At 44.9% G+C, this 15,260-nt stretch overlaps 1 protein-coding gene across 3 annotated transcripts in view; it reads left to right on the top strand.

Annotated features, from left to right (window-relative positions):
* Nucleotides 1-15,260, top strand: part of SUN2 (Sad1 and UNC84 domain containing 2) — a 35,172-nt gene that overhangs the window by 13,645 nt on the left and 6,267 nt on the right. For 2 of the 3 annotated variants that reach the window (XM_035128409.3, XM_088676654.1), the window contains exons 6-17: nucleotides 226-319; nucleotides 1,738-1,808; nucleotides 2,708-2,829; nucleotides 4,260-4,478; nucleotides 5,058-5,135; nucleotides 6,601-6,644; nucleotides 7,474-7,639; nucleotides 8,821-9,036; nucleotides 11,380-11,464; nucleotides 12,021-12,136; nucleotides 13,232-13,399; nucleotides 14,896-14,988. In XM_035128409.3, the coding sequence (XP_034984300.3) occupies nucleotides 226-319; nucleotides 1,738-1,808; nucleotides 2,708-2,829; nucleotides 4,260-4,478; nucleotides 5,058-5,135; nucleotides 6,601-6,644; nucleotides 7,474-7,639; nucleotides 8,821-9,036; nucleotides 11,380-11,464; nucleotides 12,021-12,136; nucleotides 13,232-13,399; nucleotides 14,896-14,988 (1,472 nt within the window). The remainder of the gene's footprint in view (nucleotides 1-225; nucleotides 320-1,737; nucleotides 1,809-2,707; nucleotides 2,830-4,259; nucleotides 4,479-5,057; nucleotides 5,136-6,600; nucleotides 6,645-7,473; nucleotides 7,640-8,820; nucleotides 9,037-11,379; nucleotides 11,465-12,020; nucleotides 12,137-13,231; nucleotides 13,400-14,895; nucleotides 14,989-15,260) is intronic. The other variant, XM_035128410.3, reaches the window with a different exon arrangement.

The raw sequence follows: 15,260 nt of genomic DNA on the forward strand, positions 1-15,260 counted from the left end.
TGTGCCATTTCTGCTGTCAGATCTGCCTACATGGCAAGGGAATAAGGAAGTTGCATGCCAAGACCTGTTTCCGATGAGCTACATTGGGGAGATGGGAAGTGCATGAAGGGAAGCTGGTATTATACCACTTTGCCAGAACAGGAAATGAAGTCTTAGATCTTGAAACAAGCTGAGCTGTTGACATGGCCTGTTGCTGTTTTTCATGGTGCTCTGGTGACTTTGCAGGTCGGATCTTTGGATTGCTATACTGGTGGATGGGGACCGCGTGGTACCGCCTGACCACTGCAGCCTCCCTGCTGGATGTCTTCGTCTTAACACGGTCAGTGTGGCAGAGAATTTGGAATGCTCAGGAGTGTGGCTGGCAGCAATTTCTGAACTGGTTGAGAGGCAGCAATTGGGTGGGAGCTGAATAGTGCAAATGGCAACAGGGTTTCCAAAGCTTGCCCTAGAGGAGGAAGTGGGAGGCTCTTGCTCTCCAGGAGTTGATAGACTCTGACTCCCTGAAAATTGGCCATGCTGAACTATTTTTCTTTCTTTTTCTGGTTTGTATCTGATGTTTTAGCTTTGATGTGGTTGCAAGGGTGTTATTTTGATTTTGTTATTCAACTTGGAATGACACTTTATAGCCACTGTGTATATACATTTAATTAATTAATAATAAATAGTGTATATGTTGTGTGGTGTATATGCTGTGTGGTTGTGTGTTAGCTGCCTTGAGCTTTTTTTGAAAATTAGGCGGGCTAGCCATTTGAAAAATAAACAAAATAAATATGTGCAGTCTTTCTGATGTCGTACAGGCTGCCCCTTATTTGCTGGAATGGCCTTTCCCATGGCTGATGCTGGACTACAATTCCTATCATCCCTGACTGTTGGCCATGCTGGCTGGGGCTGATGGGAGTTTGGAGTCCCAACACCATTGGGAGGAAGACAACAACAGGTTGGAGGCAGCTGAACTAAGGGGTCACCATATGCAACCCAGTACCTGGGGCTGAGACTGGAGCTACAGGTTGCAAGAGACTTGCAACTGCTGCTGCCCATCTAGCTCTCTTTGGTTCCTCTTCTCACTAATGGTAACCATAGCACAAAGTGTTGTGCGAAGATGTCATGTTGCGTATTTCCCCATCTCCTCCTGTTGTGTTGTGGGGTGGGAAAGCCCACAGCATGATGGCTGACACATTGTGTTGTGGTAGTCCAGAGGTTAGTAATCTCAGTCTCGGAGAGGGGCAGTGCAATAATTACTTGCTACATGTTGCATTGTGATAGACCAAGGGTGGGGGACTACAGGCCTGTGGTCTGAATGTGGCTCTCTATGCTTCACTGTGTGGCCCTCAGAGCTCTCCCAGGCCCCACCCCTCACTCTCTCTACTTTGCACCCCTAGTACTTGAAACTTGAATAATGCCTCTTGCTTGCCTGGATGGAGGTTAGAGAGGGTTGTGGCAGTGCACATGTAACATTTAGCACACTGTACAAAGGTAAACTTTGCATCCATTGCTTTCCCTGCTTTTGCCTTTTGCCCTGCCCACCACTGGCATGTGGGGCCCCCAGAAGGTTGCCCAGAATGAAATGTGGCCCTCAGGCTGCAAAAAGATTTTCCCACCCTTGTAGTAGACATTATGAAGAAGGAAGGGCAAATTGACCACAGACAGTGGCTGCTCCGCTTCTTTGTCAGGTTTTGCTTTTGTGGAATTCCACTGCATCTTATCCTCTCCCTTTCTCTCTTGCTCCTTGGTGCCCAGGAGCTATCCGATTCTGAAGAAGCTCCTCTTGTTGCTGCTCCTGTTGCTGCTCCTGACTGCCATTGGCTACGGTGAGTTCCATATTGGTGCCTTGCTGTCAAGGTCCTCCTGCACATCAATAAGCACTGCTTAATGATTAGTTCCTCACCAACTTCCTTTCAGAAAGGGGAGAACTGTAGTGTAATAAGGACTGCTTTGCAGGATCAGACCATCCACCATTCCTCCTCCTGCAGCAGCCAACCCGATGCCCCTGGAAGCTTGCAGGCAGGGCATGATGGCAATTATTAGTCCCTGTGTTTTATCTGCCTGCATCTGAACACTGAGGTTCCAATTTTGCCTCCTCGGCTTGTAGCTTTTGTTAGCGATATCCTCCAAGATTCTGTCTGATCTCTTAATTTTTTTAAATTTCCCCTTCTGGGGAGAGGCTGTAGCTCAGTAGGGGTCCACGTTTTACATGCAGAAGGTCTGAGGTTCACCCACCGGCAACTCCAGGACGGGTGGGGGAAGGCCAGAGTTGGGGCTCTCCAGATGCTGCTGAACTATAACTCCCCCCCCCATCCCTGAGCACTGGCCATGCTGGCTGCGGCTGGCAGGATCGGTTTGCCATGGGAGGCAGCGTTGAGCTAGAAGAACCATGACTACTTCCAAAACTGGTGTCCATTCCCACATCTTATGGTGAATTCCCCTAATTAATTTGTGTGACGTTCTTCCTTCTATCTGTCCTGAGCTGACTGTGGTGCCAATCTGTTTCATTGAGTGACCGTATGTTCTGGTGTTATGAGGTTGAGTGGTGTTGTATAAATCAGCCTAGCCACGTAAGCCCTCATTTGAATATTGGTGTATACTCTGAAGTTTATATTTAACTAGATTTTTGTAAATCAGTCTGCACATTGCTTTGACAGAATAGCTGAGTAAAGACCTATAAGATAAACCCAACTGTAACTGAACTCTCCTTACTAATCACATTTAGGTGCCTGGTATTTTTACCCCTTTGGACTCCACCCATCTGTGTTTTCCTGGGGATCTGTGAAGCTGTCTTCTCCTGTTACCAAAAAGGGAGATGAAGCAATAGATTTTGTTGCATTCTCAGAGGTGAGTACTATGTGGATCTCAGAGGTTCATGAGTCAGAGACACCCTGCAACATTTCTGCTCACCCCTAATGTTGGATAATCTCCCCAGGCTGAGCTGAGCTAGGGAGTTCCCTCTTTACTTCACAGGGATATAATTATATTCTTGTATACATAGGTGGATTCATGTAGAGCCATATACTTTGCTGTTGGCTGCTGCTGAGCTGTAACCTGGGGTTAAGATGTTCATAAAATTCTAATGGGAACTGTGAGGGACAGGGGATATCGCGAAGTCCCTCCCCTCCTGAGTTCAAGCCCATCCCCGAGCGCAGGGGAAAGCAGGGAGAGTTCCGATTCCAGTGGGGAAGCAGGAAGTCGTGTCCGAGGCTCAGACAAGGTAGCGGAGCCAGGGTCCCAGGTGGGACAGGAAGGGGCAAGCAAGGGGGGCAGACCCATCCCCCCAACTCCGGAATTGCGCAGAAAGCGGAGAGGGAAGAGGATGGGTCTACCAAAGTTGTTATGTTGGAGAAAAACGCGCCAAACGCCATTCGGAGGTTCTGATTCAAGCTGAGAAGATGTGTCCTTGTAAATAGCATTGCCTTCAGCACTGTAAATACGCAGCACCAATAAAAGATAAAATGCAGAGCTGTGTAGAGTCGTTACTCTGAAGTAGCCCGCTCCGGCCACTGTGACAGGAACTATGGTGGGTGGCGCTGTGGTCTAAACCACAGAGCCTAGGGCTTGCCAATTGGAAGGCCGGTGGTTCGGATCCCCACAACGGGGTGAGCTCCCGTTGCTTGGTCCCAGCTCCTGCCAACCTAGCAGTCTGAGAGCACGCAGTGCAAGTAGATAAATAGGTACCGCTCTGGTGGGAAGGTAAACAGTGTTTCCGTGCGCTGCTCTGGTTTCGCCAGAAGCAGTTTAGTCATGCTGGCCACGTGACCCGGAAAAACTGTCTGCGGACAAACATCTGCTCCCTTGGCCAGTAAAGCGAGATGAGCGCTGCAACCCCATAGTCGTTTGCGACTGGACTTAACTGTCAGGGGTACTTTATCTTTTTTATGGTGGGTTAAGAATCCAAGGGATAGCTCAGTCAGTAGAGCATGAGACTCTTAATCTCAGGGTTGTGAGTTCAAGCCAAACATTGGGCAAAATATTCCCACATTGCAGGGGGTTGGAAGAGATGATGCTCGTGGTCCCTTCCAACTGTATGATTCCAAGAACAAAGAAAGAGCCTTGTTGTATCTGAAGCCTAGGATACAGTCCCAGCATACATTTAAAGGAAATAATTCTGGGAGCTGCAGTTTGTCAGGGGTACAGAGAGCATTTTACATGATTCATTTTAGATTCTTTCTAATAAATTGTGGTGATAGTAGCCTTATGTAGCTGCATCTCTCTCTCTCTCTCTCTCTCTCTCTCTCTCTCTCTCTCTCTCCCTGCCCTGGATTTAAAAGGGACAGCAGCAAGTTTTGTCTCGGCTTCAGGCGCTGGAGAGACACCTTAAGAGCCTGGAAGGTGCAGTTTCAGTACTGGAACTGCAAAGAGGGGAAAAGACAGTGGAAGGGGCAACTCTTTCTCATGACAATACCCTGTCGCTTCTGGATGGGCTGGTGAGACGACGAGAAACCATCTTGAGAGAGGAGTTCCGTGCAGAGTCAGATCTTCACCTCCAGGTAGGGCACCAGCAGAGAATGAAGGGGACATTTTAGAATCAAGGGGGAGAATTGACTGTAGGTCTGCAAGCATGTTGAATTGTGAATTGCTTAATTTCCAGTTTTGAACACTCCTCAAATTTGGGTATGAGCAGAGCCTGGATCCCTTTTTTGCATTCATGACAATTTATACTCATGGTATCGGGGTAGTTATACACAATCTCACTTTCTATGTTGCTTGGGGCTGCAAAAGTTTTGGAGTGGACATACTACTTTGTTTCCAATCAGTGCATGTCCTGCAGCTTCCTGATGAAACCCTGCAACACTTTCTTCAGGAAACCATTTAACTTGTCTGCAGTCCTTGTTTCTAGCAGAACAACAACATAGAGGGCAAATGCTTGAAAACAGATTGTTACACAATTTATCTGTAAGTAATGACACAAAAATTACTTGCTGGAACTTTAATTGAAGTTTTGCAATATGTCGATATTTTGGTTCATTGGTTTGTTTGATTAACCAATTCAAAACCAAACTATTAATCAGTTATCAAACTTGTGCTTGTTTTTAAAGCTATATACTACTTCTCTTGTCTCTCTACAGAATGAGTTGGATGCTTTTCAATCCCAGCTACGGAAGGATTTTGACAGTCTCTTGAAGAAAGTATCCCAGGCTTCAGAGGTAAAACTTGACTTCATATTTTAAGGATGCATTGTTTAGGGAAGGCTGTCATACCACCTACATTCATTTTCAAAGAATATTGGCTTGTTGTATCATATGAACCAAGGATCCTGGCTTAAAACAATTCCTGGTTGGTTAAACAAGCCAGCTTCAAAAACCATGGTTTGAAGAAACAAAATTAAAAAATTCCTTCCAGCAGCACCTTAAAGACCAACTAAGTTTTTATTTTGGCATGAGCTTTCGTGTGCATGCACACTTCTTCAGATATTTGAAGCTTCTTGATGGGTTCTTGTAACATTCACCAGAGTTTGGTGTAAGCCAAGAATCCTTGTTCATACAACACAAAAAGATGGCATTTCTTTGAAACTGAAGTTACTCTGCAGAATAACATAGGAAGCTGCCCGTACCAAGTCAGACAGTTGCCCAATCTAGCTCAGTGCTGTCAACACTAGCAGTAGCTCTCCAGAGTTTCAGGCCAGGGGTCTCTTCCATCCCTATTGGGGGATGATAGAGATTGAAGCTGGGAGTCCTCTTCATGCTAAGCAGATGCTCTATGTCTGAGCTGTGGTCCTTCCCAGAAGTCATCCTCCTGACTGCACAGGAGGAGGAAGTGCCTGAACCTTTGCTTGAACTTGCTGGAGCTTTTTCGTGTTGCGCTAAACCATGGTTTCTTGTTACATGTAGCTGAAACCACTGTCTTAAAAAGCTATTGTAGTTGTAATGTGGTTCTCCCCCCCCCATTTTTAATCCAGATAGAATATTTACAGTTTTCACTTTTTAGTAAAACATGTATAACCTTTACAGTGATGATTTCAATTCTGTTTCACTGCATCTTGAAACATTACTAGGTGTGATGCAGCTGATCTTAAGCACATCTCCCACTAATTTAAGGGGGGTTAGTTTAAGCATGTGCTTAGCTCTATTTAATTAAATGAGACGTGCAAGCCAAACTTCGGGGTGGGGCCCTAATTCAGTGGGGGAGCATGAAGTCAGCTGATGGGCAGAAGGACAAGGTTTAGTCCTGCATTGGCTGTACATCTTGTTCTCTCCAGAGGCTGAAGCAGAAGTGCAGGGGGTGAGAAAGGTCTGTCTTGAAGCACTTTGCAAAAGCAGTCTTTGAAGTAGCCTCTTGCTTCTCCCCTATGTAGTCGGTGGTGAGTTGGAGCAAGCAGGCTCCTTTCTGCTCTCTCCTACTGCCTGCCTGCTCACTCACTTAAATGAGAAGCATGGCGCTTCTTCAAAGAGCACTTTTGCAGATGGCTTTAACCCCTGCTCACCCACTGAGAAGTGGAAAAAGAAGAAGTGAATGGTCCAAATAGATTTGTTATGATCCATCCATCCATCCATCCCTTGCTGTGGCGTGTTGTGCTTCTCCAGTTCTAGATATATACACGGTGCTGCACAAGCAATGGATTTTATTCTGCTTTGTTTCTGTTTCCTGACCTGTGTCCTGTTTCTCCCACAGGAGACAGAAACTCGGATGCTCCAAATGACTTCACAGTGGCAAAGGTAATTTGAGCATCCTGCTTCTATGGCAGTTTCTGTCTTATGATATCAGGAGGGCCAGGAATGCATGTAACTGGAGAGAATTGTGTTTAAAGCAGCATTGTTCTTAACTTGAAAGTGAAACTTACATATTCTTGGAATAACAAGGAGCACGAATAACCTGAGAATTTCTGTCAGTGCTGTTCATATCATTTATCACCTTTTAAGTAGTGATGCTGACAAATAATGGGCTGGTAAGATGCATGTTCAGTGCTTGTAATACTTGCTTATATTACAAGTCAAACCTGATTGTTTGACCCAGAAAGCTGTAATTAGTGGCTGAAATATGGTTTTAGGACTAAACGACTAAACAACAACAACTTATAAAGAGGCATAGTCAGTTGATGCCCTTCAGAACATCTTAACATATTTATTCATTTGATTTTTTTTATCCCTCTCTGCACCCACAGTCTCACAAAGAGACATCCATGTGATCAACAGCAAACAAGACTTGTTGGAAATCAGAGTAGATCCACACCATCCATTTAAATCACAGCCACACACATTTAAAGCACAACTTTCTCCAAAAGTTCCTGGGAACTGAAGTTTTCCCACCTTATAGAGCTACAGTTCCCAGGCTTCTTTGATGAAATGCATGTGCTTTAAATATTTGTTGAATGTGCTTTAAATGTATGGTGTGGTGCATAGCTTAGATTGTGCTGTTTGGTATTACTTGGGTTAATTTTCATGGGGTGGCCACAGCCAAATGTAGTTTTTGTAGAACATTATTGGTAAAGGTGATTAAAGATACCACTGACTCAGAAGCACCTGAGTTTTCATTTTGCTTTTGAAGCTCTACACAAGAAGGTCTGATGGGTAATTTCCGAAAGGAGATGGAAAGGCTGGAGGCTCAACTGACAGGCCTGAAAAAGGAATTTGTGGTCTTGGCCTCAGATCAGAAAACGTTGTCAAAACACATGGATTCTTTCCCAGGACAGATCAAGGAAATACGGGAAGATGTAAGTTTCCCACTACAATTTATTCAGTTCATTTTATTTTATATATTTTATTATTTTATTCAGTTCATTTTATTTTATTTTATATCACACCTTTCCTCTAAGCAGCTCAAGCTGATATACATGGTTTTTCATCTCTGCATTTTAATTCTTGCAACAAACCTGTGAGGTAGGTTACCCTAAGAGACAGATTCTAGTCCAAGGTCTCCCAGTGACCTTCATAGCTAAGCCTTTCTTGGAAAGCTTTTATCTCTAGTGTAGCATAGCCAGGGAACTGGCTGTCTGCTCCTTTCTATGTTGGAGTAGACATGAACCAGGCATGGAGAGCCTCAGGGCCAAATTAAGTCTGTCGGAGGTCCTAATTTTTCCTGTAAGGCTGTTTTCCCCAAACCACACTTAACCTCCCCTGACATCTGAGATGTGTCATATGTGTAGCAGGTAAGAACATGGCTGCAAAGGAACAGTCTGGAGATTAAACTGCATTACTGATGAGCGCTGACAGCAAGCCCTGCTTGCTGATCAGTGCTGAAAGCACATCTCATTGAAGTTATTTATTTATATTTTATTGATCTTATTATAGTAAAGTTAATAAACAAAAAATAGAAAAAGGAGGGGATACATCAGAAACATTTTTAAAAGCAGAGGAAAGCAGCAGAAACAAAAGAAGCATACAGTATAATTAAGATTACAAAACTATATAAGCTTATTGTTTCCCTCAAGTGTATGTTGATTCATGTGTCACTATGGTTTTGACAAATTCATTCCAAATATTTATTAAATTTGTCACCTGCTGTCACGAAGACATCAGGTAAATGACAGGTGGGCAGCCTCACCCATCTGACAAAGTGGCCTGCAGGAGGTGGGAAAGGTCAGTGTCCAGCCCACGGATCAGCAAAATGTCAAAAGATGAAAAGCTGCAAACACTTTTGTTAAGTATCTCTGCCCCCCCCCCCCATCATGCCCCTTAGAAAGAATGATCAAATCTTCTGAGGTACCGGTAGAAGCATTGCTGTTATTGTTGTTATTTAACAAATGTACAGTATACCCCTCCTTTCCTCCCAAGTGAGCCCAGGGCAGCTGTTGCTTGTTCTCAGTAATCTCTTTACATTCTCTCCATAGAACGTCTGCAATTCACAGGAGGAAAAGTATTTATGAAACCTGTTCTTCTCTTTGTTGGATCTCAGGTGGAAATCCAGTTTCCGATATGGCTCAGCCAATTCCTATCCCAGGCTAAAAGGGACGGGACAGGCAGTCTGTTTCTCCATCGTGAAGAATTAGAGGAACAGCTCCTCAACCTGGAGCAGAAGATCCTTGCCAAGGTCTCCGAGGACCAGCGGCTCTCTGCGCAAGACGTTGGGGTGGTACTCCAAAGGGAGGGCGTCATAGGAGTAACAGAAGAGGTGAGAATTTGCTTACCAATTGGCTGAAGTGGTTCCTCACAATGGCGTTATCCAAGAATGATGCTAAGATGGTGATGTAGAATGTTGTGTGTGTGTGTGTGTGTGTGTATTTAGAGGTCTGGAATGTGAAAGAATATTGAGGAGCAACAATAAAAAGGCTACCTCACCCCCGCTAAATTTGGCTGAAGAAATGAAGAAAGCTTTGTGGGAAACCAGGAGTGAATTTTTGTCCTAGACTGAACACGTGCTCAGTGGCATCCTGTTCTTAATTCTTAGTCTGTGTCCTTTCTTAGTATACTTAGTACAGTACGTGTGCAATTTGTGTGCTTTTAATTTGCGTGCATTCACCTTTACGCATTTGGCAAAAAATCATTAAAGGGGGCAGGTGTCCAGGGGGAAAAAGACTGGCAACCCCCCCACTCCATTGCACCCAGTGTGTTTAGACGGTAAGCAACTTTGGCTTTAGGCGAGATCACCAGAATGTAAGTTATGGGCTTACTGTATACCATAATTCTTAGTATATGTATTTGTATGTGAGTTAGGTTGCTGGACCTCAAGGTTCTAGTAAAAAAACAAAGTAGGTCTCCAATATCTAAAATGTCTCCAGCTCCACCTGCCTTAGCTGAGCCATAAACTCTGGCTCTCAACCCCCACATCTGCAATATGGGGCAGCTGTTTAAAATAGTAAGCTGTTTAAAGAATGACTTATGCGCAGGTAGTGCTGTGAACACTGAAAATGCTGTATAAATGCCAATTATCATTGTGAAGGAGCCAATGAGCAGGCCTTCTATTCAAGGCTGAACCAGTCAGTCATGTTTGGTAAGGCTCTTCCCTGCCTCCCTTCTGCTCTCATGATTCTTCCAGGCTATTTCTCGACCCAGATGTGCTATAGCATCAACACAGCAATGTCCAGCTGGTTGGTCTCCGTCCCTGCTCAGCCCTGGAATTCTTCAGGCTCCAGTGCCCAAACCTACTAGCCCAATGCTCCAAGCTTTCAAAATTCCCAAGGGTACAAATTTTTACCCTGGGTTTGGTTTTCTTTTCATGGCCACACTATACTTTTAAGCAGATTGTTTCTCCTCAAGTATCCTGGGAGCTGTAGTTCACCCCTCTCACAGCTACAATTCCCAGCACCCTTAACAAAGTACAGTCCCCAACAGTGTGATGCAGCAGCAAAAAAGCTAATGCTATTCTAGGCTACATCAACAGAAGTATAGTGTCCAGATCAAGGGAAGTTCTAGTACTATCTGCCTTGATCAGACCACACCTGGAATACTGTGTCCAATTCTGGGCACCACAATTTAAGTAGGATGTTGACAAGCTGGAAAGTGTGCAGAGGAGGGCAACCTAGATGATCAAGGGTCTGGAAGCGAAGCCTTATGAGGAGTGGTTGAAGGAGCTGGGGTGTGTTTACCTTGGAAAAGAAGAGACTGAGAGGAAATACAATAGCCACTTTCCAATATTTCAAGGGCTGTCACATGGAAGAGGGAACAAGCTTGTTTTCTCCTGCTCCGGAGGGTAGGACTTAAACCAATGGCTTAAAGTTACAAGAAAGGAGATTCCAACTAAATGTACAGGAAAATTTTTTAACAGTGAGAGTTATTCGACAGTGGAATGGTCTCCTTCAGAAGGTGGTGGACTCTCCTTCCTTGGAGGTTTTTAAGCAGAGGTTGGATGGCCAATTGTCACGGGTGTGCTTTAGCTGAGATTCTTGCATTGCAGGGAGCTGGACTTGATGACCCTTGGGGTCCCTTCCAGCTCCATGATTGATTCTATACCTTTGACAACAGTGCAAGCAATATTTTGAGTAGCATATCAGCAGCCATCCATTAGGTGGCACCATCAGCCACACCTTTGCTTCCTGGCACAGTAATAACTCTTAACTTTGCTGATATATTTGCCTGCTGATATATTTTTCAGGATGTCACTAACAATGTAGTGTGTAAGGCAGGCAGTTACTAAGTCACAATTTATGGGTAATATGCAACTAAGTTCACTCAGAATAGACCCATTGAAACTAATGAATATGACTAAGTTGTGTCCAATCACCCTATGCCTCTTCAACCGAGTAAAAATGTGGCATGATGTTCCCTGGCAAATTTTTTGGCACAGCAGTTGCACCAGTCCATACGGTGCAGGTCTCATGTCTTAGTAGTGTGTTGATGCACCATTGATATGCAACCAGTCTCAGGATTTGCACCAGCAGAGCTATACCTTAATTCCTCAGGTAGCCTTGCCATTTGCACAGTTTACCTCTAGCCTGGCAGAATAGAACAAAACTGGAAAATAAATTTTGGAATCCTGAGTTCTCGCCTTACATTCATTCCCTTTGTCTTGTTTCAGCAAGTTCACCACATTGTCAACCAGGCCCTGAAGCGCTACAGCGACGATCGCATTGGAATGGTTGATTATGCTCTTGAATCTGCAGGTATGCAAACTCTGGGTAGGCTGGTCTTTCTGTCCTGATACCGTAGCTGCCAAGAAAGGTGGCCCGTGAGCTAGAATTGGCATGTTGTTGATTACAGGTCATATCGCTGCAGGAAGGAATTGTCTGAGAATCTTCTATTTCACATTAAAAACAACAACAGCAATCATGCTTCTAGCCCTCATGGTGGCAAAGAACAACCTAAAACTTTGTTGCCAGTTTCTGTTATAAACTGAAAAACCAGAAAGGGTTCTCCCTCTGCATATCCACACCTATTTCTCAAATTTCAGCAATTTTTGTCTCTTCTGTCTCTCCCACAAGATTCAGCTTCTGCCCTCTCCCAAGAAAAGTCCCTAAACCCCAAATTGCCCATTCAGAATAATGCATGCAAAAATGCATTGAATAGCCAAGTTGCAGTTTGGGTATATCTTATTGTTGTGGTGGGGAATGTTAAAGGAGTGTTCAAATCTCTTAGATTTATCAGCTGTCTGCATAAGGTCTCTTACTGCTTTGGGCAAAACGATGTGTCATTCCTTCACCCATATCTTTTTAACTACAGGGGCCAGTGTTATCAGCACCCGGTGCTCAGAAACCTACGAGACCAAGACTGCATTGCTTAGTCTCTTTGGGATCCCCCTGTGGTACCACTCCCAGTCTCCACGAGTCATTCTGCAGGTAGGAAGGTTTTATTAAAGGTACAATGGCCCCGCCCTACCTTTTCTTCATTATCCTATTCTCCCCAAAGAGTCTGGTTCAAATCCACAATACCTCACCCAGCAGATTACCTTTTTATTTAGATGTTCATCCTAGAAAGTTGGTATGTATTGAGAATATCCATGTTATCCTCACAACTACTCTATAAAGTAAGCTGGGACAGAGTGTGGGTGTGACTGGCCCAGTAAACTTCATATGCAAGCAGGTATCAATATAGCGGTCTCAAATGTTGAGCTGGAGAAAATATGCTGTGTGTCTATTACATGCTCAGACGAAGAGTATCAAGGCTTTGCATAAACTCCCCACTAGACAAAATCTGGAACCTGGCAGTTTACCTTCCTGAGAAACTCTTGCTTTTTGCCTTAGGTTCTTTTGCCACTATTGTCCCAGTGTGTGGTCTGAAGGCACCTTGCTAAAGCTAAGCAGATCTGGCTCTGATCTATACCTGGATGGATGGCTGCCCAGAAACTACATGTGTGGCACTTTGGGTTCCAAGATGGAAGAAAAGCAGGATATTGATGTAAAAAATTAAACAGAACTGTGGCAGTAAAAATACAACCACCTTGTAGGAAGCAGAGAGGTAGTGAGTGCAGTAAGGAACAGGGGTCCACATGACTTCATCACAAGGATGAGCCATATTCCACATTATAAGGGGAAGAGAGAAAGCACGTGACAGGACTGATTGCCATATTCAGCAGCATTCCCGTGTCTTTCCACCTTGAACTTGGAAATGGAAGGTGAAATGTATATTGCAGATGGAGCAACCTGCTCCCTGACCTGCATGGAATTCCTAGTCACCTGCCAGGTGATTTGTTAAATACTTATTAAGAAATGTTTAAAAGTCCCTTTGCCCTGTTTTATATGGAATATGGTAACAATACCACAAGGTGCTAAGAGCTGTGTTAAATTTGTGAACAAGTACCAACCCAGAGATCATTGTCTTTTCCCTCCTGGTCTTTGCACATTGAAGCATCATCTCTGCTTTCAGATAGAATGGTTAAGTCTAACATACGGCAGCCTCTTACCTAAAACTCTGTGTGTTTGATTTAATTTCAGCCAGATGTCCACCCTGGGAACTGCTGGGCGTTCCAAGGCTCCCAAGGCTTTGCTGTCATTCGCCTTTCGAGCAACATCCTTCCCACAGCTGTGACGCTAGAACACATCTCCAAAGCCCTCTCTCCCAAAGGGACCATTCCCAGCGCCCCCAAGGACTTTGCGGTCTATGTAAGTCACTCTTTGAGTGTGACGCGGGGGGGGGGGGTGTCGTAGATTGGGCAAGTTTAAAAGAGGCACACTGGAGATAATTTCCCATTCTCAGTCAGAAGAGGGAGGCTCCTCCCACACTTTGCTAGCAGGAGTTCTGATAGCATCCAGGGCTTTTCCACCAGAAGTCTCCTCGGATTTTTTCGCTTTCTCTTAAAAGTACAGCAAGATGCACTTCATAAATTTGCCCAACTGGGTGGTCGGATGCACAGCTATTTAAGGCCCCATCTGCACTATATACATTTAAACCAATATTCTACTTTAGACAGTCATGGCTTCCCCCAAAGACTCCTGGGAACTGTAGTTTGTGAAGTATGCTGAGAGGAGGCCCCTATTAACCTTACAGAGCTATGGATGAGGGTCTGGGAAGAGGGACTGATTATTGCTCACTATCTTTAGCAACAGGTAGGTAGCCGTGTTGGTCTGAGGTATCTGAAGAAGTGTGCATGCACACGAAAGCTCATACCAAAATAAAAACTTAGTTGGTCTTTAAGGTGCTACTGAAGGAATTTTTTTATTATCTTTAGCAAACGGTACTTCCCATTAAGCTACATGGCCGGGGGGGATTTGAACCCTGGTTTCCCACATCCTAGTCTTGACACTACACCACACTGGCTCTCAGTTCAATCATATACATCAGCTTTCACCCACCTGGTGTCCTCCAAGTGTTTTGGACCACAACCTCCATCAGTTGTGCTGGCTGAGGCTGATGGGAGTTGTAGTCCAAAGAGCCCCATGTTGGCCAAGGCTGATGTGCCGTGTGAATACAAATGCATCAGGCAACCCAAGGTGCCATTTGTTAGAAACCTTGGGATCATTAATGCAGAAGTTTGGGTTGGTAGAACCGGGAGCCAAGACTGCAGGCATATGTATGATGCAAACTGACGTTAAGTCTTTGTCCAACTTACACTGCTGCACTCTCCCACCTCTTTAAGAATCCTGGGAACTGTAGTATGAATGTATTGAAATTTCCTTTGGAGCCTGAGCCCCGTCCTGCAGAACTGCAATTCCCAGGGTATTCAAGAGGGAAGGAATGAATCAAGACAGTATAAGGCACTGCATTCACATCACACTTTTACAGCACATTGCTTTTCTCAAAAATCCTGGGGATCGTAGTTACCCCTCACTCTCAGCACCCTTAACAAATGACAGGTCCCAGGTGTGGAGGTGTGAGATGCCAAAATTGCACCTCTCTTTGGGAAAGGAGTAAGAGGCATTGACGTCCATAACTACCATCAGCCTTCTTTCCCCACCCCTCTGCTGCTCCCATTTGTCCCTTACCTCCTCATAGCCCTGTGTGTTTTATTTTGGCATGCAGCCACAAGACTGGCCTTTAACCGCACTTGTGTCCCTCCCCCCTCTCTGATCCTGTGGTTGCTCTGATCTCCCCACGGCCCTCCCCTCCCCATTCTCTCACCCCCTTCCCTCCTTCTCCCCAACCTGTTTTGTTTCCACAGGGCTTAGCAGAAGAAGGGCAGCAAGAGGGCACCCTCCTTGGCCAGTTCACGTACAGCCAGGATGGGGATCCCATCCAAACATTCCACTTGCAGGTAAGGAAGAAAAAGGTGCATGGTTTGAAGGGTAGGTCCAAACCCTAGCCAAGGTAGAACTGGAGGGTGTGGTAGCTTTTAGGAAGCTAGCTCAGACTAAATCAGGCGACTTGGTCTATCTAGCTCAGTATTGTCTACACTGATGGACAGCTGGTCTCCAGGGTTTCAGGTAGGGCAGGGGGCCACTCTCACAGCCCTAACTGAAGACGCCAGAGATTGAACCTGGGACCTCATGCATGCTAGTGCTATAACTCTTCCCCAAAGGAAGCTTT

This window comes from Zootoca vivipara, chromosome 9 (assembly GCF_965207765.1).
Source record: "Zootoca vivipara chromosome 9, rZooViv2.hap1.1, whole genome shotgun sequence".
Lineage (NCBI taxonomy): Eukaryota > Metazoa > Chordata > Lepidosauria > Squamata > Lacertidae > Zootoca > Zootoca vivipara.